This window comes from Maniola hyperantus, chromosome 14 (genome assembly GCF_902806685.2).
Source record: "Maniola hyperantus chromosome 14, iAphHyp1.2, whole genome shotgun sequence".
Taxonomy (NCBI): Eukaryota; Metazoa; Arthropoda; class Insecta; order Lepidoptera; family Nymphalidae; genus Maniola; species Maniola hyperantus.
Genome location: NC_048549.1, coordinates 11,034,103 through 11,060,623, shown reverse-complemented (window position 1 = coordinate 11,060,623; position 26,521 = coordinate 11,034,103). Strand labels below are relative to the sequence as shown.

General features: G+C 36.5%; 1 protein-coding gene across 9 annotated transcripts in view; it reads left to right on the top strand.

Annotated features, from left to right (window-relative positions):
- The window catches only part of Lar (tyrosine-protein phosphatase Lar), a 566,012-nt gene that overhangs the window by 444,440 nt on the left and 95,051 nt on the right, over positions 1 to 26,521 (top strand). For all 9 annotated transcript variants that reach the window (XM_034975410.2, XM_069503060.1, XM_034975408.2 and 6 more), the window contains one exon: positions 2,657 to 2,836. In XM_034975410.2, coding sequence (XP_034831301.2) covers positions 2,657 to 2,836 — 180 coding nt within the window. The remainder of the gene's footprint in view (positions 1 to 2,656; positions 2,837 to 26,521) is intronic.

The window sequence follows — 26,521 nt, the reverse complement described above, 5'->3', positions numbered from 1 at the left end:
CCGGTCCTGTACTTATTATACACCTGTGATATTCCAGCACTAGAAAATAACACTATTGCAACATTCGCTGATGATACTGCCATAATAGCAACTGGAGAAAGTCACGAAGAAGCAGTAGAAAAAGTTCAAGCTGCCATAAATAAAGTCAACGATTGGACTATAAAGTGGCGAATTAAGCTAAACGAGTCGAAATCTATGCATATAGATTTTACCAATAAGTTACCAAAATATCACCCAATTTATCTAAATCGGCAACTTATTCCCTACGTAAATACAGCGAAGTACTTGGGTATGACGCTTGACGCAAAGCTTCGGTGGAAAGCTCATGTTAAAAAGAAACGTGAGGAGTTAGAATTACGCTACAAAAAAATGTATTGGCTGCTTGGAAGGCATTCCACGCTCTCATTACATAATAAACTTATGCTATACAAGCAAGTTCTGATGCCTGTATGGACGTATGGTATACAACTCTGGGGGTGTACTAAACCGACCAATGTTCAAGTAATACAGAGATTCCAGAACAAAGTACTCAGGGAAATAACAAATGCACCCTGGTATGTAAGAAATCACGATCTCCACAGGGACCTTAAGATAGAGTTCGTAAACAAAATCATCCAAAAGTACGCAGAAGCTCACCAACATCGACTTCGCCATCATGTTAATTTGGAGGCTGTGAAGCTTCTAGATAACATGGATATCAAAAGGAGGCTCAAAAGAACCAAGCCGTTCGAATTAGTGTTAAAAAGTACATAAGTGCAGCGTTTGTGTAATAGTGCTTGTGCTACTTTATTTTTCTAGGTCACAAGAACATAGTGAACTGTAAGTACGTGTTAGAATAAACTAAGGACAGTTATTGGACTGTAAATTAGATTTAAAAATTAATCATAAGTAGAAGTTTAAGCTAGAATAATATTACTTATTAGCCCATAGGCTAGATGGTAGTAGTAATAAAGCTGCCATTTTATAATGGTGCTTTATGGTAGGAAAAAAAAAAAAAAAAAAAAAAAAAAAAAATTATACACGAAGAAAGGATTTTTGAAAATTCAACCACTAGGGGGGTTTTTTGAAATTTCTTTAACTCACACGAAGTCGCGGGCTTGAGCTAGTTAAATGATTAAAATACAAGATTTCTCGTTGGAATAAGATAGAACATTAGATAGGTATGTGTGCATTATTAAGCTTAAAAATTAACATATTTTATATTGTCTGAATGAATAAATCCCGGTTATGTTGGTTAAATAAATTATTGTTGCCTTTATTCGTTGGTGGAAGTAAAAAGTGCTGTTATGAATTAAACTAACGTACATTTAGATACATAATATATTATATGAAAATGAAAATGAAAATGAAAATCTTTTTTATTCGTATAAACTTTTACAAGTGCTTACGAATAGTCGGATGCATCTACCATCTATAGTACTGGGAATGTGGTTAAATGAATAAATTGACTTTATTTATTGAATAGGTACATCTGAATGAGGTTTAATGTTATTTTATAATTATTAAAATAACAGAATGATTTTTTTTTATTAGAGTTGCTATTCAGGATTATTCAGATAATTCTATTTTTGATAAATAATGTTAAAATGTCCAAGTATTTAATTGAATGCTTAATTTTGTGAATAATTACTAGGTACCCATATTAGAAATGTGAAAGTGTGTTTGTTTGTTGGTTTGTCCTTCAATCACGTCGCAACGGTGCACCGGATTGACTTGATTTTTTGCATGGATATAGATAAAAACCTGGAGAGTGACATATGCTGCTCTTTTTATCCCGGAAAATCAAGGAGTTGCCACGGGATTTTTATAAATCTAATTCCACGCTGACCGAGTCGCGGCCATCAGCTAGTTTGTTCATACATTGAAGGCTTTTAATTCTTTTTTCTTTTCTTTTATCTTTGCAGATAGCTATTATGATGTAGACATCCGTTAAGAAAGGATTTTTGAAAATTCAACACCTAAGGGGGTAAAATAGGGGTTCGAAATTTGTGTAGTCCACGCGGATGAAGTCGCGGCATAAGATAGTCTTAAATAAAAGAAGTGATACTCGTATCTTCGTGTTACCATAATATTTATTGCGTTTCTGGTAATTTATCTACGGCTTATCGTGTATGACCTCTACGGGGCAATAAATATTACCACTCGGGGTAATGGGTTTCATTAATTGATAACCCGGCGGTAGATTATGCTAAGATTAATATTCCTTGGAGTGATATTTTCTTTTCTACGATATTATATACGCTGCATAATAATTACTTCACAAAATTCATGAGGCGTTTCTCATGAGTTTTGAAGGCTGCCAACGAGACGCTATTACCTACTAAACTTCTACTGTCCATCTGTCTGTCAGCGGGCTGTATCTTATCTAAATATAAAAGGAAAAGGTGACTGACTGACTGACTGACAGATCGACTGACTTACTGACTGATCTATCAACGCACAGCTCAAACTATTGGATGGATCGGGCTGAAATTTGGCATGCAGATAGCTTATGACGTAGGCATCCGTTAAAAAAGGATTTTTGAAAATTCAACCCCTAAGGGCGTGAAATAGGGGTTTGAAATTTGTTTAAGCCACGCGGACGAAGTCGCGAGCATAAGCTAGTCTCATATATTTAACATTTGTATAGTGGTAACCAATCTCTCTTGTCCAACAGGCATGCAGTCCCGCTACCAAGTGTCGGGCATGGAGTCTGCAGCCGGGCCAAACGCCAACGGTGCCGTACTGCGCATTGAGCCGGTGAGGGCTCAGCGAGACGACGCCACCTACGAGTGCGTCGCTGAGAACGGTGTGGGGGACGCGGTCACCGCAGTCGCTACCCTCACTGTGTTTGAAGGTAAGTGGATTTAAAAGAGCCATAACCATCATCATTTCAGCCTGCGGTCGTCTACTGCTTACTATCTTCTAAGAGGGAGAGGAGTTCTCTAACAATATTAGTTAACACAACACTAGCCAAAGAATAAGTGTAACATAATATAAAAATATTAAGTTACACTCTACAAAAAACCCAACCCTTACAAAGTACAATTCAAGTGGCGAGCCAGAAAGCGGAACGACTATTAACCACATAAAACAGTTCTCGGTGACACCCTGATCCCGATAGTAACTCCACTGGCCGTGAAGACCGGCTCCTTTCAATAAATAAGCATTAGAACCAATCTCGGTCGACGACCGCCCGATAACGACGCACCTCTAAATTGCGGGAGCGATTCGAGGAAATACTTAGACAATTCCTCTACAAATGAGCTGCACATATTACGGTATTAGGAGGTTTTGTCTTTTTGTTGCAACCAATCATCAATATTTATTGTAGTTCTCTCTCTTCTCTCTATACGTCGTCGCTGAGGATCGTGCCCCTTTTTCATGAATTACATAATGGTAGGAGTTTTTTTTTATTTCTATTCAAATACAAGTTAGCCCTTGACTGCAATCTCACCTGGTGGTAAGTGATGATGCAATCTAAGATGGAAGCGGTCTAACCTGAAAGGGGTATGGCAGTTTTATTAAACCCATGCCCCTTTGGTTTCTTCATGGCATCGTACTGGAACGCTAAATCGCTTGGCTTTGTCGGTAGGGTAGTAACTAGGCACGGCCGAAGCCTCCCAGCAGACCAGACCAGAAATTTAGAAAATAAAATTCCAAATCCCTTTCTTGGGATAATAATGCGGTAAGCTCCTAGATCCTTCCGCATACCACTCAACTAAGAGAACGAGATTTCGACTCTTAAGTCTTACGATTATTAGCAGACCTGATCTTAAGGATCAGGGCCTGCTTACCTGACACCGACCGGTTGATCATTTTGATATGTGCTGTCAAACTAGGCCATACGTCACAATTTTTTTATGAAGAAATCCTCATGAATACTACCGCGCCAGTGGAAACACAGATGTTATGTCAAAAGACTACAACCATAAGGTTTCCCACGTTTCGCCTGGTGGCTGCGCTACGGGATCAATCCCATCCGTACAACCAAGAACCTCATGTACGACCAATAAAGCTCAAACACACCATCTGATGCGCATCAGAAACAAAGCTGCGCTTCCTGATTCAAACAAAGACTGTTTTTATATTGGACGACAGATTCTCCATATCTATCGCTTGGAAGAATTTACCGCCCTTCTCCAAGCGATTCGGTACGCATGTTTTGTACATGCGCTTTCTTAGGTTTGTTATGAGTAGAATCACAACTGAAAGAAAGAAAGAAAAGACGTTTATTTAGCAAACTGTGCTACACCACACATCACATCTTAAAACTAAGAGCTGGTTATTCCGGCGCTTCTTCCACCTGAGCATAAGCCCAACGCGCTTCAAGCAAAAGAAGCGCCGGAACAAACTGCGGTCAACTAGAAAGGAAACCTGATTAGTATTATTTGTATTCAAACCTGGTTAGAACAAAGCAAGATTCTGAAAAACACCCGTGGTTCATAATTGTATAAATCGCGATAATTATGACATAACTCCCGACTGCCGGCGACACACTGCCTGCATACATTAGCGCGGAGATACGGCTGCGGTCTATCTCGGAACAGCGACAAGAAATTTAAGAGGTTAATTGCCCCTTCTTGTTTATGCTGCTTGTTCGTGTTTCCCTTTTTGGTACGCGTTTCGGTTGTTTAATGCCTTTCATTTTTCATAATAAACTAGCTGACATGGCGAACTTCCTTCCGCCTAACAGTCGATTCTAATTTTTAAAATTTTCTCTCCGTAAGAACCATCCTCGTATTTTAAGGAATATTATAAAAAAATAATTAGCGAAATTGGTTCAGTTGTTCTCAAGATTTGCGCTCAGTTCATTTTTATATATACACAAGATGACCGAAACGAACTTGAAATTTATTTGATATTAAAAACAAAAACCCAAGCAGGCCTCTCAGGTCGGTGAGGACTTCGGGGAGTGTTGCTGGAGAGCCAATGTAGGCTTCTCGTTTGATCTTGGAAAATTTTGTGCCTACATACATAGAAAAAGACGAACCTGCTCCATTTTTGAAAATCGGTTATATAAAACGTAACATTACTTCTCTTTTTGTTTGCTAAAAAAAATTTCTTTAAACAATTATTTTCTGTCTTGTTTGATTGTTTTTTTTACCGGTAATTGATCTTACTTAATACTTTACTAGACCTATTTAATTAGTGAGTTTAAGTAAACTACGTATACTAGTTTATATTATAGTACACTTGATAATATGTCTTGTATTACCCTGAAAGTAATATGGGGAATTGAGCCACAGTTCTTGGAAGAAACCTAATGAAGCTAATTTGCTTCGATCATAATATGGATTACCTATTACCGTGTATTAAATTATAACATACTAGCTGATGCCCGCCACTTCGTCCGCGTGGATTTAGGTTTTTAATAATAATGTGGGAACTCTTTCATTTTCCGGGATATAAAGTACCCTATGTCCTTCCCCGGGATGTAGCTAACTCTGTACCAAATTTCATCAAAAACTGTTAAATTGTGGGGCCGTGAAAAGCTAGCAGACACAGATAGACGCACTTTCGCATTTATAATATTAGTATTGATTTATTATTTTAATACAAAGTCAATGTGACTAATTCTGTTGTAAACTATCTCTAAACAAAAACTGAATTATTGACAGTTCTAAATGTATGTATGTCTATCTCTTTCATAAGCTCCTTGCGGAAAAGGATAGAAGTTTGGACCTGTCAAATTTAATTTAGCTAAAAGATTGTGTATAACACTATAATCCTAATATTATTTTATATGTACCAAAATAAAAATATCTTTCTAAATATGATTCTATGAATATCGTAAACCCCTACTGTGAAAGAATTTTGACAAATTCCAACGAGATAGAAAACCTAAATCAACACAGATGAAGCCGCGGGAAAAGCTAGCAAAAGTAATTAAAAAGGATATACCTAAAGTAATTATAGGTAGTTTATTTAGCCTAATTAGCCTAATATACCTCTGCATAATATGCTAATGATTTAATATCACATCGTACAACATTCACGGCCTAATTGGTTTCTGTTTATATAACAAATCAAACATGCTTTATTGATATTAACAAACAAGCTAAGGAGAGTATTGGGAGAGTATACTAAGCTAAAATTCGATGTCCGACACACCGACAGACAAACGATGCCAGCGTAATACGTTCACGAAAGCTCGCTAAATTATAAAAGGCCCAAGACAAATAGTAAAATGCCTCAACTTCTTGTATAATAACCCACGAAATTCGTAAGACAATTCAAAAGCCGTTTATAACTCAAAATCATAACTCGCTTCGCTCGCCACCACCTTTCACTTAGCCTCGTAAGCTCGCTTCATTCGCCTCCTTCCCGAGCTTTCTGGCTTCGCGCTTTACCTTAATCACTCTAGGGGTAGGACAGACAAAGCTGCGTGGAGTCGGGGTAACCAGACTTCGTCGTAGTTCTAAAGTACAATTTCCCGAAATCAATCTTCGCCAAATTGTATAGTCACAATCATAATATCGACAATTTCCCTTCAACATATATACTTCTTCTACAACTTCGAGATAACGGACTAGCTTATTCCCGCGACTTCGTCCGCGTAGACTACACAAATTTCAAACCCCTATTTTACCCCCTTAAGGGTTGAATTTTCAAAAATCCTTAGCGGATGCCTACGTCATAACAACTATCTGCATGCCAAATTTCAGCCCGATCAGTGGTTCGGAATCATACCTTTAATGTCTTTTGGGTCCCATACAACTATTGCATCGTTCTGCAATTCTTATAATAAACCCTGTACTTTTGTACAAACTTAATAAAATTCAACGTAAACCGACTCGGCATACATCTTTACACATTTAATTTTACAAGTTGTTCAAGTAAACCATGATCTAACCTAGAGTAAAGTAAGTTACCGGAGACTCCGCTACTTGTCTACAAATAAGATGTTTAACCTCCAAGTTGAATTGTGTAGTAACTTGGCTGTATTTATTAAACTTTAAAACATTCTACGGTACTTCTAACCCAGAATAAGCCAAACGTGGTCACTTTCAGGAATACTTAATACTTATACCTAAAATACTGAAGCGTTTTTTGAGCGAAATGCTCAAAACATTTTATCAGCGCGACAGCCTACTAAGGCTTTTATATTATGTGCAAAGATCTCCATATTCGCCGCCAAAGTTTTCATTCTAGTATTTTCTTTTACTTTGGCCGTAATAATAAATTGAAAACTATGAGTCGACGCGAGGAAAATTGTAAAGGGCGGCTCACATTGCCGGCAACGAAGACGCAATGCGTGCAATATTTTGTGTTTCTTATAGATAGATTTAGGTTTTTGTAATCCGCGAGATTCTTTTGTTTTTTCGAGATAGAAAGGTCGGGGTGATTCATTCGTTAACTTACAGAGATCATCATTGAATGAAAGCCACCAAGCTAATCTGACATTTATTTTAATCCATTGAAGAATTGCTATGAAATATTGGTTATATCGCTTAGTGAAGCAGCAATGTAAGTCAACCGATGTCAAATGAGTTTGATGACTTTCATTTAGGTAATCACTGAGTTATCGAATCGCGTTGGAATTAGTTGAGTAGTTGATCTTTCATTATAGCCACAACTTTAGTTTTTGTATTTTGCGTTTATGGCGTTGTGCGTGTAAACGGGAACGGCAATTCAAAATTTTGATAGTTCCAAAAATAACAGTAACACTTGAACATGAAAGCCTCTAAACTATTCCACAGCTGTAGCCGCCATAAATCGCAATAACTGCATGTTGAAGTCACGTGCGGTATATAATAGAGCCCTGAACACGCCCCCACCTGGCTGGCTTTAATCTGAATATAAATTATCCATAATTAAAGAGGACTCGGACAAGGGGAGAATAAATGCGACCACTTGAAACAAAAGCCTCGAATTTTGGTTCATGTTCAAAAGCGGCTAAAAGCTACTATCTTTTAGATTCCTTAAGTTTGTATATTAATAGGTGAGGTCGTTTAGTGTGCGCAGACGATTATTTTCTCTTGTAATCACTACCTATATTATTACAAATGAGCAAGTGTGTTTGTTTGTTGATTTGTCCTTCAATCACGCCATAGCGGAGCAACAACTGATCGACGTGATTTTTTGCAGGATATAGTTAAAGACTTGGAAATGGACATAGGTCACTTTTATTCCACAAAATCAAAGAGTTCTTAAAGGATTTTAAAATAACGACGCGTACGAAGTCGTGGGCATTTAGTAAAACTAATAAAAACTTTAAATACCTGTACTACAACTAAGCAAATATATGATGGGCTTATCGTAATCGTCTTCGTTATGTCCCTCGTCCATTTCTGGCTGTGATTGCTGGACATACAGCATTTTGTCGAGCTTTGTAGTGCTTGTGTCCAGCTATTCCCTGCGACTTGGTTGTGTAGGTCTGTCAACATAGTGGAGGGTGTACTAGTTTCTAGCCCAGCACAGGGTCGCCACTCCAGCGCCTTAATCAATTTGGTACCCCAAAACCCATCGGTCCTCGAGATAATAAATTTCCACCCCTCTTTGCTACAGATCCGTCATACAAACAACGAACAGGTTAGTTTGAAAAGGTATCCGAAATACATAAAAGCCGTAGGGACTCTCAATATTAATAAACGATATCCACTGTTGAAAAAGAGATTCGACAAACTCTATCGATTATCGGTTATTAAAAAGAGAAGAATGAAGCATTGCTTCAGGTTTTGGCCCAAGTGATAAGTGTTTCCATGTTCCATTTTCACTTTCCATGTATTTTTACATCTATCCTTTTGTAACTTCAATAAAAAAAAATTATTTGAAAAATACGGTTTTTAAAACGGACTAGAAAGTAAAAATTAATAGCAGTAAAAAATACATCGATGGTAAAAAAGAATTAGTAGTAAAAAATAATTCATTTTTAATTAATTAACTTCTTCTTCTTATTTTGCTTTGTGGCTTTCATTAGTGTTAATTGTTAAAAACTACCTACCTACATTTGTTCATAATAGTTACAGTTACCTAGAATATTAGACTAAGTATTAACTACAGAGGAATGTGCAGTGCTCAGACAAGCCGCCAAGCGCTTACGAGCATGAAGAAACCAATATTGTAAGCGTTTTTTCTTATTGTGTGAAAAAAAAATTAATTTGAATAATTCACTTTTTACTTTGACGTAAGATTTTTTATGCCTTGATTACCTGTTATCTCCCAAAGCCACCATAATCAAAACTTCATATTCGCTGATCGTTTCTTCCTGTGTTGGGGACAATACGCAGAGAAACATTCAGCTTTTATAAAATAACCCAAGTCTAGCATGCGCTGCTCTCTCTCTCTCTATGTATACACTCTCTGTGAAGATTTCAACTCTCTACCTATTACGGTCCATAAGGTACAGCCTGCTGACAGACAGACAGATGCACAGACGGACGGACAGCCGAGGCAAAATAGAGTCCCATTGGCACCCTTCAGGTACGGAACACGGAAAAAAAAACTTTTCTTACATTGTTGATTGGGCGAGAGGTTTTATTAATTGCATTTCATTTTTTTTTTTTTTGCTAAAGGCGTAGAGCACAAAAGCTACTACAAAGTCTCATATTACCAACCCATTTCAAAAACCGCTTTTAATTTTATTGGAAGATTGCGTAAGTTTTCCGCTTTCCGCTTGTTCTCTAAACCACCCATATTTAAGGCAAGCCATTGTAATACGCGCTCAAACGGTACCATATTTTTTCGAGGAACTTTTCCGGGTAATAGTGCTAAATTTGTCGTTATTAGCAGCTCTGAGCAGAAGAATTGGGCATTTGACTCCAATTGTTTTATTACGTACCAGCGACAACGGCATCCTAAAAGTAATTGCTGCCAGGCTCGACTGTCCCATACTACACCACTGTGTGGCGATAGCTATTGGGTCAGTAAAATAAAATTAATTGTACCTACCCACTAATGAACTAACAATACTAACTTACTATTTAAGGAAAAATTGTAACTAACATACTAACAATCTATGGATCTATTATGGTCTGAAATAAACGTTTATTTATTTATTTATTTATTTATTTATTTATTATTACTTTATTATAAACTAATTAAATCGATCAAATAACAAAAAAGTTATAAGCATTTAAATATTTCTGATTAGACAGCAGTTTGACGTCACACCTACTAATGCCATAGTAGCTTCGTGCGGTTTCATACAAATTTTCGTTTTGCGAGAAAGGGATAGAAGACCCTCCCACTCCAAAATTAAATGACTGTAACTTTGTAAATCTTTGTTGGATTTTAATATGTTTTTCAGTGTACGTCATTATTTTTACCCTAGTTTATAATAAAGTAATAATATTTATCAAATTCAAAAGTAGGAAAATACCCAATTCAACTATCCACAGATACCGTGTGCAGAACAGAACAGAACAGACCGTACCTACTCGGTACGATCTGTACTCGAGAGTTCAGAACGTACCTCCTCACAAGGAGGTACGTTCTTCATTACTCGGTTATAGGTCGGCAATCCGACACTACTGGAAAGAAATCAGGAGCAGGACCAACGTCTTTATGCTTTCCGAGTATGCATCGCCAACTTTTCCATTTCAAGCTACTACAGAGAAGTTGTTGACAGATTTTTTAAACACAACCTTCCGAACCCGTAGTTTATTCATCACCATTATTTACTCATTTGAGTAAGTCATAATATTTTAAGATAAAACACCCGATGATAACATAAATATTCTGTGTTTAGTTTTTAGCGCGCAAAGTCAAAGTCATATTCATTTATTGGAAAATAAATGTATAATACATTTATTTTCCAAGCGGGCAATTTTATATTAAAAAAAACAATGTTAAAATAAGCTTTAAAATATAATTGAAAAACAAGGAGATAATTAAACAATAATTTATCAAAATGTCAAAATCTAAAATTATACACAAAATTCAAAAGTGTCTAAGTTGAAAGTGTGACAAAAATGTAACACTTATGAAAACGTAAATATTTTGTCACCTCGCTTGAAGAAAGTGCTACAACCGATTTCCATATAAAAGATCGAGTCAAAAGCACGCTGCAGTGTATGTACCTAGTAGTAACACACTGTAAGATCTTCCTCAGCGCGAGAACCGTGTACGTACATAAAATAGCAAAGCCATCGATGCTGTTTGGCTCAAACTTCCCACTTGCATCTTAGAATATATTGAAAGTAAGTTCTTTATATGTATACCTACCAAACGTTAAGTTAGAATCAGGTATGCCTTCCAGTGTAGTCATGATATTTACTTACCTTAAATATATAAAAGGAAATGGCGACTGATTGATCTATTAACGCACAGCTCAAACTACCGGACGGAACGGGCTGAAATTTGGCATGCAGATAACTATTATGACGTAGGCATCCGCTAAGAAAGAAATTTTGAAAATTCAATCCCTTAGGGGGTGAAATAGGGATTTGGAATTCGTGTGGTCCACGCGGACGAAGTCGCGAGCATAAGCTAGTTTATATAAAAAAAATATTAAAAAAATGCCAGTAGGTAGATTTAGGTAACAACTAGAAAATTTAGCAATACAAACAAAATATTTTCATACAATAGATCTCTTACGGAACTCTTAAATATGAAAGAACTTTGAAATCGTAGAGAAAACTTTATAAAAATAAGTGCAAAAACCCGAGACCAAAAGCGATAGTGTTATGCAAAAGAAAGACTTCGATAACAAATATTTTGCTACTTCGCAGGGGAGAGATTGCTGCAAGCGATTTCCATATTGAAGATGAAGTTAACAGTACTCCAGACTTCAGTGCATAGGTAACATATTGGAAGCTCTTTTGTGTAACGAAAAACTGTACTTAACTATATTATAATCTATTTAAACTGTACTTAACTATATTATAATCTATTTAAATAGAAAAAAATTGCTTTTATGAAAGCTGCATCTTTTTGATAAAACACGTCGGCATCTGGGAGTTGATCCAGCATCTCGTTTATCTGTGCCACTACCCTGTGGGTGGGTGCGGCCGACCCGCGTATGTAAATTTATGTAAAATAAAGAATTGATACTTTACTTATCTCACCATAATTATTATCTCTAAGGGCCTTTGTGCACTCATCCGTATTCGGTTCGTATTCGTGATTTTTCGAAGTGACCGTCATACAAATACGTACTCATTCGATTCGTATTTTTACGAAATCACGGATTTCGTAAAATTTCGTCATAATGTTTTATTTGCAAAATATCGTAAACTTTTACAAAATTAAAGGTTTTTTAAATTTATTTCGCGTTTTTTAGGGTCCTTACCTCAAAAGTAAAAACGGAACCCTTATAGGATCACTTTGTTGTCTGTCTGTCTGTCGGTCTGTCAAGAAACCTACGGGGTACTTCACGTTGACCTGGAATCATGAAATTTGGTCGGTAGATAAGTCTTATAGCAGTTCGGGGGGAAAAATCTGAAAACCGTGAATTTGTGGTTACATCACACAGTAAAGCCTGACTCGCACTTGGCCGGTTTTTTGTGGTATCTTATCAAGTTATCAGCAATTATCATACTATCACCTGTCTTCGTTTTTGCCAACGTTCTAGTTACAGCCTGTATGTCAATCAGTCAGTTAAGTTTTTTTTTATAATATCTAAGACTGATCATATTATAAACCAAAATTACCCATTTCGTCAGTTACTCGGGCTACAATCGATAGTTATATTGCAAAAGATCAAGTCAACAATACGGTACTTGCGTAACACAGTGGAGTCTCCTTTGTGTATAAAACTGTACGTTCAAGAAAGTTGTCGGGCCCGTTCGTAGCAAACTATCGCGAGTCGGTATCTCTTAACATATTTTGCGAAGAACTTCTCTACACTCAAAATGTATAGTCAGAACTTTGAAACCTTCACATTTAAATATCAAACTTTAATCTTCCGAGCTTATGGATGCTGCGTTTTAAATGTTTTATTCATTTCAGTGTTTTATCATGTTGTATTGCGTCAATTTGCATGCGTTGCAATGCCACTTTTTAGCACGTGATTGTACGTGACAGGTTGAGATGGCAATCGGGGTATGAGACGGGGGGACGCCCCGCACATCCGCACGTCACCCGCACCTGCCCGCACCGGGTTAGTGCGGGAGCTGTGCGGGTGTGCGGAGCGTAAATTATCCGCCGAGTGCTTCGGGCCAACGTATAAATGTGGCACTATATCATATCTACAGACTAGTACATTTGTGTAGGTACGTAGTCGCAAAGTACGTCACGTACAATAAACCCAATTTACGTAGATATAAAATGTGACCGGCCACAAAATTGCTTTCCGATTGCATGCAGCATCATCTTTTAAATTGAATATAAAATGTTGCATTGAATATAACTGAATAAATTCGCAACTCGTATTTGAATTTAAACTGACAATTTAAAAATTAAAGATAATTGATGGCTTTTGTTTTATTGAATAAACTAGCTCATGCCCGCGACTTCGTCTGCGTGGTAAAAGCAAAAGTCAGAAAAGCAGGTTAAATTTAACTAATTTTATAAGTTATTAAAATGTTCCCTCATAAAAAGCTTGCACGTGGATATAGATCACAACGCGTAGAGGCTTATTGAGAGATTTAATCTTTATAATAACCTAACTGCAATATTAACTTGATTAGGGCACAATTGCTATTGTAACCACTTAATCAAAATATCGACCTAAACACATTAAGTATTTAATAGTCGTTGAGTCTCGAGTCGGAACGAGACTGGCTTAAAAACCTTCAAACACTGGTATTTATACAAATCGATTCAAGATGGCTTCCGCGCTACAGATCGCGTGACATCGGATGAGTCAAATATTGTCTAATTCATTAAACTAACCTCAATAAGCTAACAGTGGACTTTGCAAATTTTGACCCCCATTTTACGCCCCTTGGGGTTGAATTTTCAAAAATCCTTTCTTAGCGGATGTCTGCGTCATTATATCTACCTGCATGCCAAATTTCAGCCCGATCCGTCCAGTAGTTTGAGCTGTGCGTTGATAGTTCAGTCAGTTAGTCAGTCAGTCACCTTTTCCAATTATATATTTAGATGTATTGTATACTAGCTGATGCCCGCGACTTCGTCCGCGTGATTTACATTTTTCAAAATCCCGCGCGAACTGTTTGATTTTCCGGGATAAAAAGTAGCCTATGTGTTAATACAGAGTATAATCTATCTCCGTTTCAAATTTCATTCAAATCCGATCAGCCGTTTTTGTGTGATTGAGTAACAAACATCCAAACATCCATTCTTTCACATTTATAATATTAGTAGGATAATACATACTCATATTATAAATGCGAAAGTGTGTCTGTCTGTCTGTCTGCTAGCTTTTCACGGCTCAACCGTTCAACCGATTTTGACGAAATTTGGTACAGAGATAGCTTGCATTCCGGGGAAGGACATAGGCTACATTTTATCCCGGAAAATTGAAGATTTCCTACAGGATTTTTAATAACCTAAATCCACGCGGACGAAGTCGCGGGCTTCATCTAGTTGTATATATATTATTATCAGGTGTTTTGACTTAGCAAAATGATAATTCCCATCAGAATTATAATCATCATGAACACGAAGCCACAGTTCAAACGTTAATAGCGGCGCTCACATCAAAACTAATTAAATACGGCGATATGACGACAACAATAGTATTTGTGCCCCGATGTTTGCATAGACACTCCCTTCGCCAGCTAGGGTTGCTAGCTACTCCAGAACTTATGATTCTAGCGAAATTATGATTAACGTTACGCAGTACGCTCGACCGAAATTGTCGGCGTACGTGGGTAACCTGTTTGCTTTTTACCTAACATTTAGAATAGAATAGAATAGAATATGTTTTTAGTCAAGTAGACTTTTTACAAGCGCTTTCGAATCGTCGGGTAGTTTTAATTTACCACTCAAATGCCGGAATGCCGTTCCTACCGAGAAGAACCAGCAAGAAAGTCGGCGGTTGTCCTTTTTAATTTTAATTTTACAATTTACAATGTTATTATACCATACTATACAAGTCATTGCAGCCCCGTGCATTGCTGGAGCGAGTCAAATCCAAGCTTTTTTATCATTAACATAGTCTTCGACTGTATAATATGCTTTTTTAGGAGTATAGTATAATTGTATGAGAAAGGTGAGAGGTACGATGATTTTTACCACTCATAGAGCCCATTCATTTTTAAAGGAGCCGGTTCAACCAAATATATTTTGTTGCAAATCAACCAGTGTTGATACTTTTGAATTCACCCGCCACGCCATGAAACACGCCAGCTTATATTGAATGCACTATACCAAGACTTTGCTGACGTATTATCTGCATCCAAAGTCTCTCACAAGACATCGATGCCTAAAATTGAATGTAATTTCCCAAACAAACCCATCCGAGAATCGAATCTAGACCCTTTCTTCTTCTTCTTTTCTATGTATTGTAGCCTCTAATGTCATGGCTAATTTTGAAATTTCGACCACATATTTCAATTAACCAATCTTGCGGCAACCCTATACCTACTATACAACGCAGAGGTCACGTCTCGTTCATTAAATTACAAGCAATATTGACATTTATGTACACGCATTAGTGATTACATTAGCGTGCTCGAGCACAGCGTCGGCGTGTGTACGGATACTAATTAATGCACAAAGCGATCTTGCATTAGGCAATGAGGTATGAAACCGATGTAATATGGGAACTTGTTGGATGAAATCACAGAAGCGTAGTGCCTCTGTTTATATTTCCTTCGCGGTTCACACTGCGTGAGGTGCAGCGTTAATTGGAAACTAGGATAGTACCTACCTACCTACTCCGGCTATCGAAAAAGTGTTAATTAGTTACAGTTCTTGTAAGTCACGAAGGCGAGTGGCTCATGCTTGTGTTTAAGTCGTATCGAATCGTATCGAATTTTGTGTGATAAGTATTGAAGGTAAGTCGTAAGGTAGAGACTTATACAAAGCAATTGGATTAATACGCCTGTTAATTAATTAATTAATTAATAGTAATGTTGTCACGGGCAATGATAATTAATAAAATTCTTCCCTCTGTTTTCCTTGTAAGATATTTGTCTCCAAGCCGAACTGGGGAATTGGGGAATCCGCGTGGCATTAGGTTTTACAAAATCCCGTGGGAACTCTTTGATTTTCCGGGATAAAAAGTAGCCTATGTCACTCTCCAGGTCTTTATCTATACCCATGCAAAAAATCACGTCAATCCATTGCACTACATTGAAGGACAAACCAAAAACCAACAAACCAACAAACAAACACTCTTTCGCATTTATAATAAGGATACTGATATCGATTTACATTTCCTCTTTTTGTCTTTCCATTATTCTTGCCCTAATTTATCCAATACCCCATAAAGGCAAACAATCTCAAGGCTAGCGTCACTTACACCTCGAAATTCCGGGTAAAAAAATTAACTTTGGCAGTCTAACAGCCGTACTCAGAGTCGCTTAATCGTTACTTAAGTTTAGTTAATACGAGACAGAGCTATATCTCTCACATAAATCTGTCTCGTTTTAACTCAATCTTAAGTAACTATGACTCTGAGTACTGCGGTTGTTATATTTCCCGTGAAGGCGAAGCGCGGGAATAAAGTCAACCAATCCAATTTAATTTTCGTTAATGGGTTAAAAAAACAAGGCGCGAATTTATAATATTAGTAAAACTGTGATAATATAAGTATGGATATGAGCTTTCATTCCCCTTTTTTATCTTTCCATATCCTAACTTTCCGTTACTGTTGCCCTACTTTACCCAATACCCCATAAAGGCAAATAAACTCAAGGGTAGCATCACTTACACCTCCAAATTCCGAGTAAAAAAATTAACTTTGGCAGTCTAACAGCCGTACTCAGAGTCGCTTAATCGTTACTTAAGTTTAGTTAATACGAGACAGAGCTATATCTCTCACATAAATCTGTCTCGTTTTAACTCAATCCTAAGTAACTATTAGCGACTCTGAGTACGGCGGTTGTTATATTTCCCGTGAAGGCGAAGCGCAGGAATAAAGTCAACCAATCCAATTAAATTTTCGTAAATGGGTAAAAAAACAAGACGCCAATTTATAATATTAGTAAAACTGTGATAATATAAGTATGGATATGAGCTTTCATTCCCCTTTTTTATCTTTCCATATCCTAACTTTCCGTTACTGTTGCCCTACTTTACCCAATACCCCATAAAGGCAAACAAACTCAAGGGTAGCATCACTTACACCTCCAAATTCCGAGTAAAAAAATCAACTTTGGCAGGCAGTCTTATTGTATTTCCCATGAAGGCGCGACGCGGGATTGAAGTCAACCAATCCAATCCAATTTTCGTTAATGGGTTACAAAAACAAGACGCGAGCTCTGTTACTCTTTTACAAGGTACACAATATGGTAATTGAAAATTTGATTCCATAAAAAACTAGCGACCGTAATGCGGCTTCACTCCCGTAGGAATTTCGAAAAGCCCAGGCTTATTCCTTATCTATGATAGACCTCTATGCAAAATTTTTGCGATCTAGATCCAAGGGTAGGTAGGTATGTACTGGACATTGAAGTGTCTGCCACTAAGTAAGTCAGGACTTTTTTATATAATGTACCTGCCTATTAGAAGTTATGGAGTATCAACCCAATAAATCTAAGTAGGTATGTCAAATCAAAATATTTCTTCGTATGATAATTCTCCCGTAGTTGAGTCGAAATTCGAATGGAGAATTATAATGACACAGTCCCTCAAATAACGTTCCTAATTTTAAACGATCAGCAGCCGTAAAGGTTTACTGGGAGCTCAAAGTTACCAACAAAGACTCGCTTACAAAAGTGAAAAATCTCTAACAATAACGTAAAGCCGACTTTGGAGGCGGACAAGATTATCCTATTAGGGCCTGTGCAACTCCGCGTAGCGTTTATTTATTCATAAATCCGCCTAACTGAGACTAATCTTGCCGACTTTACCGCTTACATTATTTCGGGCAAAACCTAGTTAATAAGAAAATGTGTGTAAAATAATAAAGATAGGAACCATCCTAGACCATGCAACTCAAAATATGTCAGAATGGTGAGCCATGAAAATGGAAACCAAAGAAATAGACATGGTATTAAGTAAATATACTAGTAAATAACTAATCTTTAAATATATAAAAGGAATAGGTGACTGACTGACTGACTGACTGATCTATCAACGTACAGCTCAAACTACTGGATGGATCGGGCTGAAACTTGGCATGCAGATAACTATTATGACGTAGGCATACGCTAAGAAAGGATTTTTGAAAATTTAACCCCTAAGGGGGTTCCCTAAATAGGGGGTTGAAATTTGTGTAGTCCGTGTGGACGAAGTCGCGAGCATAAGCTAGTATCTAATAGTTGACAAGCGTAAAAACTCCAAAGGTACACAGTCTGCTTGGATTTTTGTTGTATAAGACTCCAACAGTCTAAAGCGGCTCAAACCAAAGTAGTGAAATATCAGATTTAAGTGTTTCTCCGAGAATTTTCACACAAATTGCGAGAATGAAAACAGTCTATAGTCTAAAAATTGAGTGGATAAAATATAAAAGTGTCTTTCAAGACCAAATCTGTTGAAAGCTCCAATTTTACACTCTTTTCACGGTTTTCGTGTGCCACAGAGGTGCCAACTTAAACTTTGCTTGACTGTCTTTATTGTCACTTGTCACATAAACTATTCGTTTGGTTATTTTTGTAACATTTTATTCAAGTGTAGCAAAGCCTTTTACGGGTTTTGTACTCAAAAAATGAGGTTCAAAGGGGATGTCTGTACGAATGTTTAAACTTAGTGAGATTTTGCTACACACATACTATTTTAGAGAGAGAGTGCGTGCCAGACGTTCGTTATTTTATAAAAGCTGAAAGTTTTTGGCGTATTGTCCCCAACCACAGGGATCAGTGACTATTAAGTTTGGATCATGGTGGCTTTGAGAGATAACAAACAGGTAGGTAATAAGCCTGTAAAAAAAATTACGTCAAGTCTAACATTTTTTTAGAAATAGTATTAGAAATCACGACATACATTGCCAGACACTTTAGTGTCGTGGCAACCCCCTGTCAGACGCCCTTTTAAAGTTCAACAAATTATTCAAATTGACCATGTTTTTAACTATGCCTACCCATGCAAAAAATCACGTCCATCCATTGCTCTGTCGCAACGTGATTGAAGGACAAACCAACAAACATACTTATATTACATTCGTGTGTAGGGATTTTATTTGTCAAAGAAAAATCTCCTTTGTCAAATTTGAAATACATTTCAATGCTGTTGTATTTACGCCCATTTGGTTCATCATTCCTTACTATTTAGGTAGGTTCTTCCACAGCCGAGGTTCTGTATTGAAGCAGGTATTTCCGGGATCAATCTATTTTCCTTTGAGATAGTGCCAACTAGCGCTGTGGGTATTTGGTACAAAATGCAATTACTCGCGCGTTTCTAAGCTCCAACTAAGGAAATCATCTTAAAGTCCAGGATTTACGGAATACTAGACAGGAATACGTTTTTGTTGCTTAAAAAAAACAGCCACAAATAATTTTAATTTGGTTTAAATTTTTTGAATAATTCCAACCATTTTTAGGCTTCCGTACCTCAAAAGAAAAAAGTAACCCCGATAGGATCACTTCGTTGAATGTCTGTCTGTCGTGTCTATCAAGTCTTGTCAAGAAAATCAAAACCTATCTAGAGTAGGTACTTCCCGTTGACGTAGCATCATGAAATTTAGCAGGTAGTTATTCCCTTTACTTGTGCTGTAAGAAAGCACAAGTACGTAAAGGGAAAAATCCGGATCCCGTTAATTTGTGGTTATATCCAAAAAACTAATTAAAAGTGTTATTTCTTGTACGATGAAAAGGAACCTTTCATGCGCGAGTCCAACTCGCACATGGCCGGTTTTTTATTGACAATTTCCACCTGTATTTTTTAAGGATATACATATATTCAAAGAAATCAGTGTAAAAAAAATAGATGAGGAAGAATGAATTGCCACCTTTCTAGGTGCAACCTTGTTTGTCTAAGAACTGCATAGATTTTCCCTTTATAATGTACATAAGGAATAGCGCCGGATTTTCCAAATTCCACACGAAATAGTGAATAAAAAGGATTTATATTTTCGCCGAGTAAAACAGCGGGTGCTCGCTTGTGTTTTTTAAATAAATTCAATCAGAATAAGCTTATTATTAAAACTAAGTAGGTTCACAAAATTCAGTGAAATGTGTAATTGAATATTTCATTAATGCAGCGTTAATTAAATATTGTGCTCTCAAAACTACTGATTATATTAACACCCACACTAGATTTACCTAAGCTAAGCGCGCATTGTAATTATTAAATTATTATTAATACTTTGTTATTCGTTTGCATTATGTGGATAATAACACGGAACAATGACGCTTCTACCACAGTATAAAGAGAGACACAGTAGTTCGACACCTTTGATCCCGTGTTCGTCAACCAAGACGATCCTTCAACTTCGATAGGGCCCATGCTAGTTCGGTGGGGTGATTACGTAAAATGTTGCAGTAGCGACAGCAGTAGCAATTGCGACAGTTTCACAGACACATTCAGCGATTCATTTTTATATATAGAAAGATTACCTAAATAAAGTAAGTCTTACAATTAATCATTACTTATTCACAGTGTAAAGGGCACCCTCTATGCAAAATTTAAGCTTTCTAGATGCAAGGGCAAAAACGGCATCGATGAGTAAGTCAATAAGTCAGGACTTTCCTTTTTTATGTGAAAATATCTAAATACAAATTAGAAGCAAAATACTTTTTTTAGTTAAGGCCCAAGACACGGGTCTGCCCGCGAAATTCAAATTTAATTTGGTTTTTCACAATTTGTAAACTAATGCGACAACGTAGACTAATTTGTGAGTAGCTCACGTCAAACTCATTATTTTGACTAATTTCTTAAATTGGACACTTTCAAGTAAAGACACTAGGGGCTCAATTTGAATGCAATAAGACTACTTTGTCGTATTAGTTTACCAAATTAAATTTGAATTTCGCGGGCAGACCGTTGTCTTCCACCTTAAGACACTATTTGTATAATGTATCTAGTAACAAAAAAGTGGAATTAAAACCTCTTTTGCTCTTGAAAATACTTAATGGTTCCCTGCTAGTGAAGTTTCGATAACCTCTTGGGTATGCAGTAGAGGGGGTACTCTCTAAGCGTTAATGCTCCCATTTATCTACAAAAAGAAAAGAACATCTGTATGTCTATCGGGATCTCCTCTGGGACTTAAACTTGTTAAAAGTAACGAGCGACCTAAGTTAGATGGCCTTTTAATTAGCCTGTCTACATGGCCAAGGCGAACAACGGGTTGATTACACTTTATATAAAAGTTAAAACTAACTAACTCCAAATAGTTCCAAGTAATACCAACTTAATTAATCATCATCATCGCCAGTTCTCCTCTCAAATGAGAAGTGTTTACGTCATATTCCACCACGCTGGCCAAGTGCGAATTCACAGATTTCACACATTTTTAAGAACATTGTAGAAAACTTCCATCTTAGACTGCCTCATCACTTACCATCAAGTGAGATTGCAGTCAAGAGCTAGTTATCGTTCACCGTTTAAGAAGTGATATTTAATTGCTTAGGTATAAACGCACGCAAATAACTCAAAAAAGTAAGAGGTGTGTGTGATCGGGATCGAATCCCAGACCACCCTCCGAGTAGGAATTATGCTTTATCTAAATTTATAAAAGGAAAAGGTGACTGACTGACTTACTGATCTATCAACGCACAGCTCAAACTACTGGACGGATCGGGCTGAAATTTGGCATGCAGATAGCTATTATGACGTAGGCATCCGATACGTAAGGATTTTTGATAACTCAACCCCTAAGGGGGTGAAATAGGGGTTTGAAATTTGTGTAGTCCACGCGGACGAAGTCGCGAGCGTAAGCTAGTTATTACATAGTTCTATTACGTGATAACTAAGTTCCGAACTCTACCATTGTGAAGTCAAGTAGGTATAATAATGTTTCGTGACAACAAACATACAAGGTGACTGAACAAAGGCTCTAAAGGTCAGTTTGACTATTGTATTCCAAGTTAGAACATCAAACTTTAGTACCCTTTTGGCTTTTAGAACATTCTACAATAACATTTCAAAATAAATGAAAATAAATTACAATGCAAAAATAATAATCCGACATCGCAAAATGTGTCACTTTTGAATTTATATAATACGAAGAATAAACAAAGGGATATTCTATCGCTCGAATAACCGAGTCGATTTATTTTTTCGTACAAATGTTTTCCTATATAACTGCGTCATTGAGTTATAAACTGTAGAGCTACAAACCTCATACATCAGGCATCAAAAAAGCGTTCCTATCTTATTATACAAGTATATACAAAGACTTTTGACTAAGTAATAAATATTACAGATTGAACATGCGCAATGATTGATGTTGATTTACTGGTTGGTAAGAAAAGTCCCCCCGCTTTCTTCCAGAGTTCTTTTTAGGTAACATTTATAACTTTACACCTTTAATGTACTGAATAACAAAACGTACAACTAGTTCTCTTGTTCAACGGGCATGCTAAATTTTCATCGGTGCGTATGAACGAAGCGTGTTCACAAATATATAAATGCAGAAGTTGAATACTGTTGTATGCGGACCGGAAAGCGTAGCAGACTCCCCCACTAAGTGGACAAACGACATCGAACGAGTTGCACAGAGCCGCTGGATTCTGGCCAAACCCCTACAAGAGACAGAGAGAAGAGCACATGTGTGTTCCTTTGAACATGGAGGATGTCCGTTGATACGCACAATCCCAACCTTGAGGCTGTTTTGCGGGACAATACCGCCTCTAGTACATGGCACCTCTCGGATCACTGAGCCAACAAAATGGAAGGTAATACTAAGCCTGTTGGCAGACACATCCACGCTTTCAGCGAGATCTGCTCGGCTTCTTGTATACGGTATACCGAGTTTTTCTGTTGAAAGTGCTCTTATCCGCAAAATTTGTTTATTTTTAGGGTTCCGTAGCCCAATAGGAAAAACGGAAACCTTATAGGATCACTTTGTTGTCTGTCTGTCAAGAAACCTACAGAGTACTTCCCGTTGACCTAGAATCATGAAATTTGGCAGGTAGGTAGATCTTATAGCTGACATTTGGGGAAAAATCTGAAAATCGTGAATTTAGTGTTAGATCACACAAAAAAAATTAAATTGTGGTCATAAACTAATAATTAGAATTTTCAATTTTCTAAGTAAGATAACTATATCAAGTGGGGTATCATATGAAAGGTCTTCACCTGTGCATTCTAAAACAGATTTTTATTTCTTTTTATGAATCATAGTTTTTGGTTTATCGTGCAAAATGTCGAAAAAATACGACTGTACTACGGAACCCTCGGTGCGCGAGCCTGACTCGCACTTGGCCGGTTTTTTAGATTTCAATTTACATTACAAACATTTTACATCATTGTGCGTGTCTGGATTAGGTAAACATTTATTTACAAATCGAATATTTTGTACATATTTTTATTGAGTGCTTACTTCATTTTTGTACAATGAGAGTCATTAGGAAGAACAGGCGTAAATTGTGTATTAAAGAGTACTTTGTTTTGTAATAACTATTTTATGTTTACTTGTTTAGTTATAACACTATTACATTGATGGTTTCAAATCAGATCAACTCACCAAGACGAGCCATATATTTGACCGTAAAAGCAATAGTATCATAAAACATCCTGACTAAATTAACAGTAACGAATTATTATTTACTAGCTTATGCGACTTCGTCCGCGTGGACTATACAAATTTCAAACCCCTAGTTCACCCCTTTAGGAGTTGAATTTTCGAAAATCCTTTCTTAGCGGATGCCTACGTCATAATAGCTATCTGCATGACAAATTTCAGCCCGATCCGTCCAGTTGTTTAAGCTGTGCGTTGATAGATCAGTCAGTCAGTCAGTCAGTCACCTTTTCCTTTTATATATTTAGATTTAGGGTGGATAATTCAAAAATATTTCATTTGAATAATGAATTAAAAATCCGAAAAAGCATCATTAAATAAAACATAACAGACCTAATTGGCGCTAAATCATCCCCAAATGGAATGACAACAAACAACAACAAATAATAACATTTCATGCTTTTTCAGTCCCCCGGATAACCGATTTGATTTTTGTGTTACAGTCGAACCTCTTATGCATTCAAAACTACTTGTAACTGCAAAAAAATAAAGGTTGATAAAAAATTGTTAGCTTTTGGCTGAAAAATATCGGTTAAAATTTGTTTTAATTTTCAGTTTCCTGCCTCCTCGTATGTTTATAAATTGGTTACTCTAGAAGACTCACTTTATCACCCCTTCATTCAGCTTCACCAACCTGACCTTTACCTCTTTATAAAAACAATAGGTGGAGGATTTAGGACAGCCAAGACTGTGGGGGATCGGGGTGCTCCGATTTCGTTCCGATCTAATCTTAAATGTTATTTAAAATGTACTTAATATTATTTCAGCGAAGAGTTTTGGCTGCAGTCAAAACTACTTTTATAACCCGACATGTATAAATATGCTCCTGAAAAAAGCATATTACACAATTGAAGACTATCTAAATGATAAAAGAGCGTGGATTTGACCTGCAGCTCGTTCTAGCAACGCACAGGACTGCAAATACTTTATTATACATGTTTTTTTTTACATGTGTTATACACATATTTGAAAAGAGCAACCGCCGAGTTTCTTGCTGGTTCTTCTCGGTAGGAAGGGCATACCGAACCAGTGGTAGATGCATCCGACGATTCGAAGGCACTTGTGAAAGTTTACTTGAATAAAAAAGATTTTTATTTATTTATTTTATAATTAAAAGTACTTTTGACTGGTTTTTTACCGTTAGAAGTACTTTCGACCGGATAGCAGTTTGACTGTAACATGATACGAATATTTTCCAATACAACCCCTTGGGCTACGAGTGGAAGGTTTTGCTAAGCTTGTTTGAAGACACACCAATGCTTTCAGTGAGGTTTTGAAAGCTTCGTAGCTGAGCTTTGCGACACTCTTATCCTTCAAATCTATAGGTACAATTTTTATTTAAATTTTTATTTTTTCTGTCGAATCTGCGACTTGATATTTTTACACGGCTGCCCAAAAAAGAAGTGCAATGTTTTCGGGTTCTTTATACTCGTATGTAATATTTATTTATTTTTATTATTCATGTACCAAAAATTGTAGTTACAAAGTAATAATAAATTAAGTTACATCGGAAATGCTTATCTCTAAACAGAGATTTCTTCCAGCTTCCCATTCAAGGTTGTGAGTAAGGCGTATCAAGAAGTGGAATAGGTCTACGGTACTAGAATCTAATAAACTACATAAATATCTTATAATAAATACCCAAATCAACTTATATACAATAATTATACTTATCATAAATAATTATATACATAATATATGAAAAATATAAATACATATAATATATAAAATACTCTATATTAATGATAGGTAATACTGCTTAATAATATGTATGTACGTGAGTTTCTTTATTCCACCATAACTTCTAAATGCCAGAAAGAGTTACAAAATGTTAGGGAATGATTAGAGTCCTTAACATCATCCCGATTGACGCTGGTTATAATTTAAAAAAAAACAATTTGGCAGTACGAGTGAGTTCCTAAAAAACAGTGACTCGCTGTCCTAGTAAATAAGAGTAGATAACATTTCTATTTACCTGATTTGGAATTCGGTGGTTGGAACTAATGATAAAATCGCAGGCATATTGTTTGTTAAAATAATTATTCAAATTAATGCCAATCTATTTTCATCTAAAAAATGACGCGTTGAAATATCGAAGCATGCAAATAGGTACGATTTTAAATTATTTCAATTGAACAAACAAACCGTGATATTCCGTTCTATTTTCGTTAGAAATATAGGAACAATCATCTTTTTGTCCTGTATGGTCGATTATATAAAACAAAAATGATTATGTAGTGTGTAGATTTTAATTTTTTTATGATTCGATTCCCTCGTAGCTTTAGTTTTAAGTTCGCGTAATAATGATCACTACTATATCTTACAAATACAACAACCGACTATCAAAAAGAGTAATTTATTACCTATTTAGAATAAATTATTTGAAGTTTGAATTATTTGAATTTTGAATTTTAAATTTGGAGTTTCTAAGATAAATTAAATATCACTAACGTAAGTGGTATGTGGCAGTGTCACACGTGCACGCCATATAGGCAAAAAAGAGCTGCTTACCCTAGTTAAAATAGCTCAATGCTTGGTCATTATTACGCCCTGCCTGAAAATACGTACCTATCTACTATTGCTTACAGCTAGTTATTCATGAATGCGAAAGTGTGTACGTCTGTCTATTACTGATTTTGACTTAATTTTGTACAGAAATACAGCTTGCATCACAAGGCTCGTTTTTATGACGAAAATGAAAAGATTCCCACGGGATTTTTATATACCTAAATCCACATCAAACTGAAAGACAAATGGAGACTGACCAAAATTAGAAAGATCACAGGTGTGACAGACGTCTCAAGAAGAATCAAGAAACTTAAATGGCGTTGGGCTGGCCATGTGATCAGATCCCCAAAGGATAAATGGACCAAAGAGGTCAATTACTGGTACCCCAGAGATGGG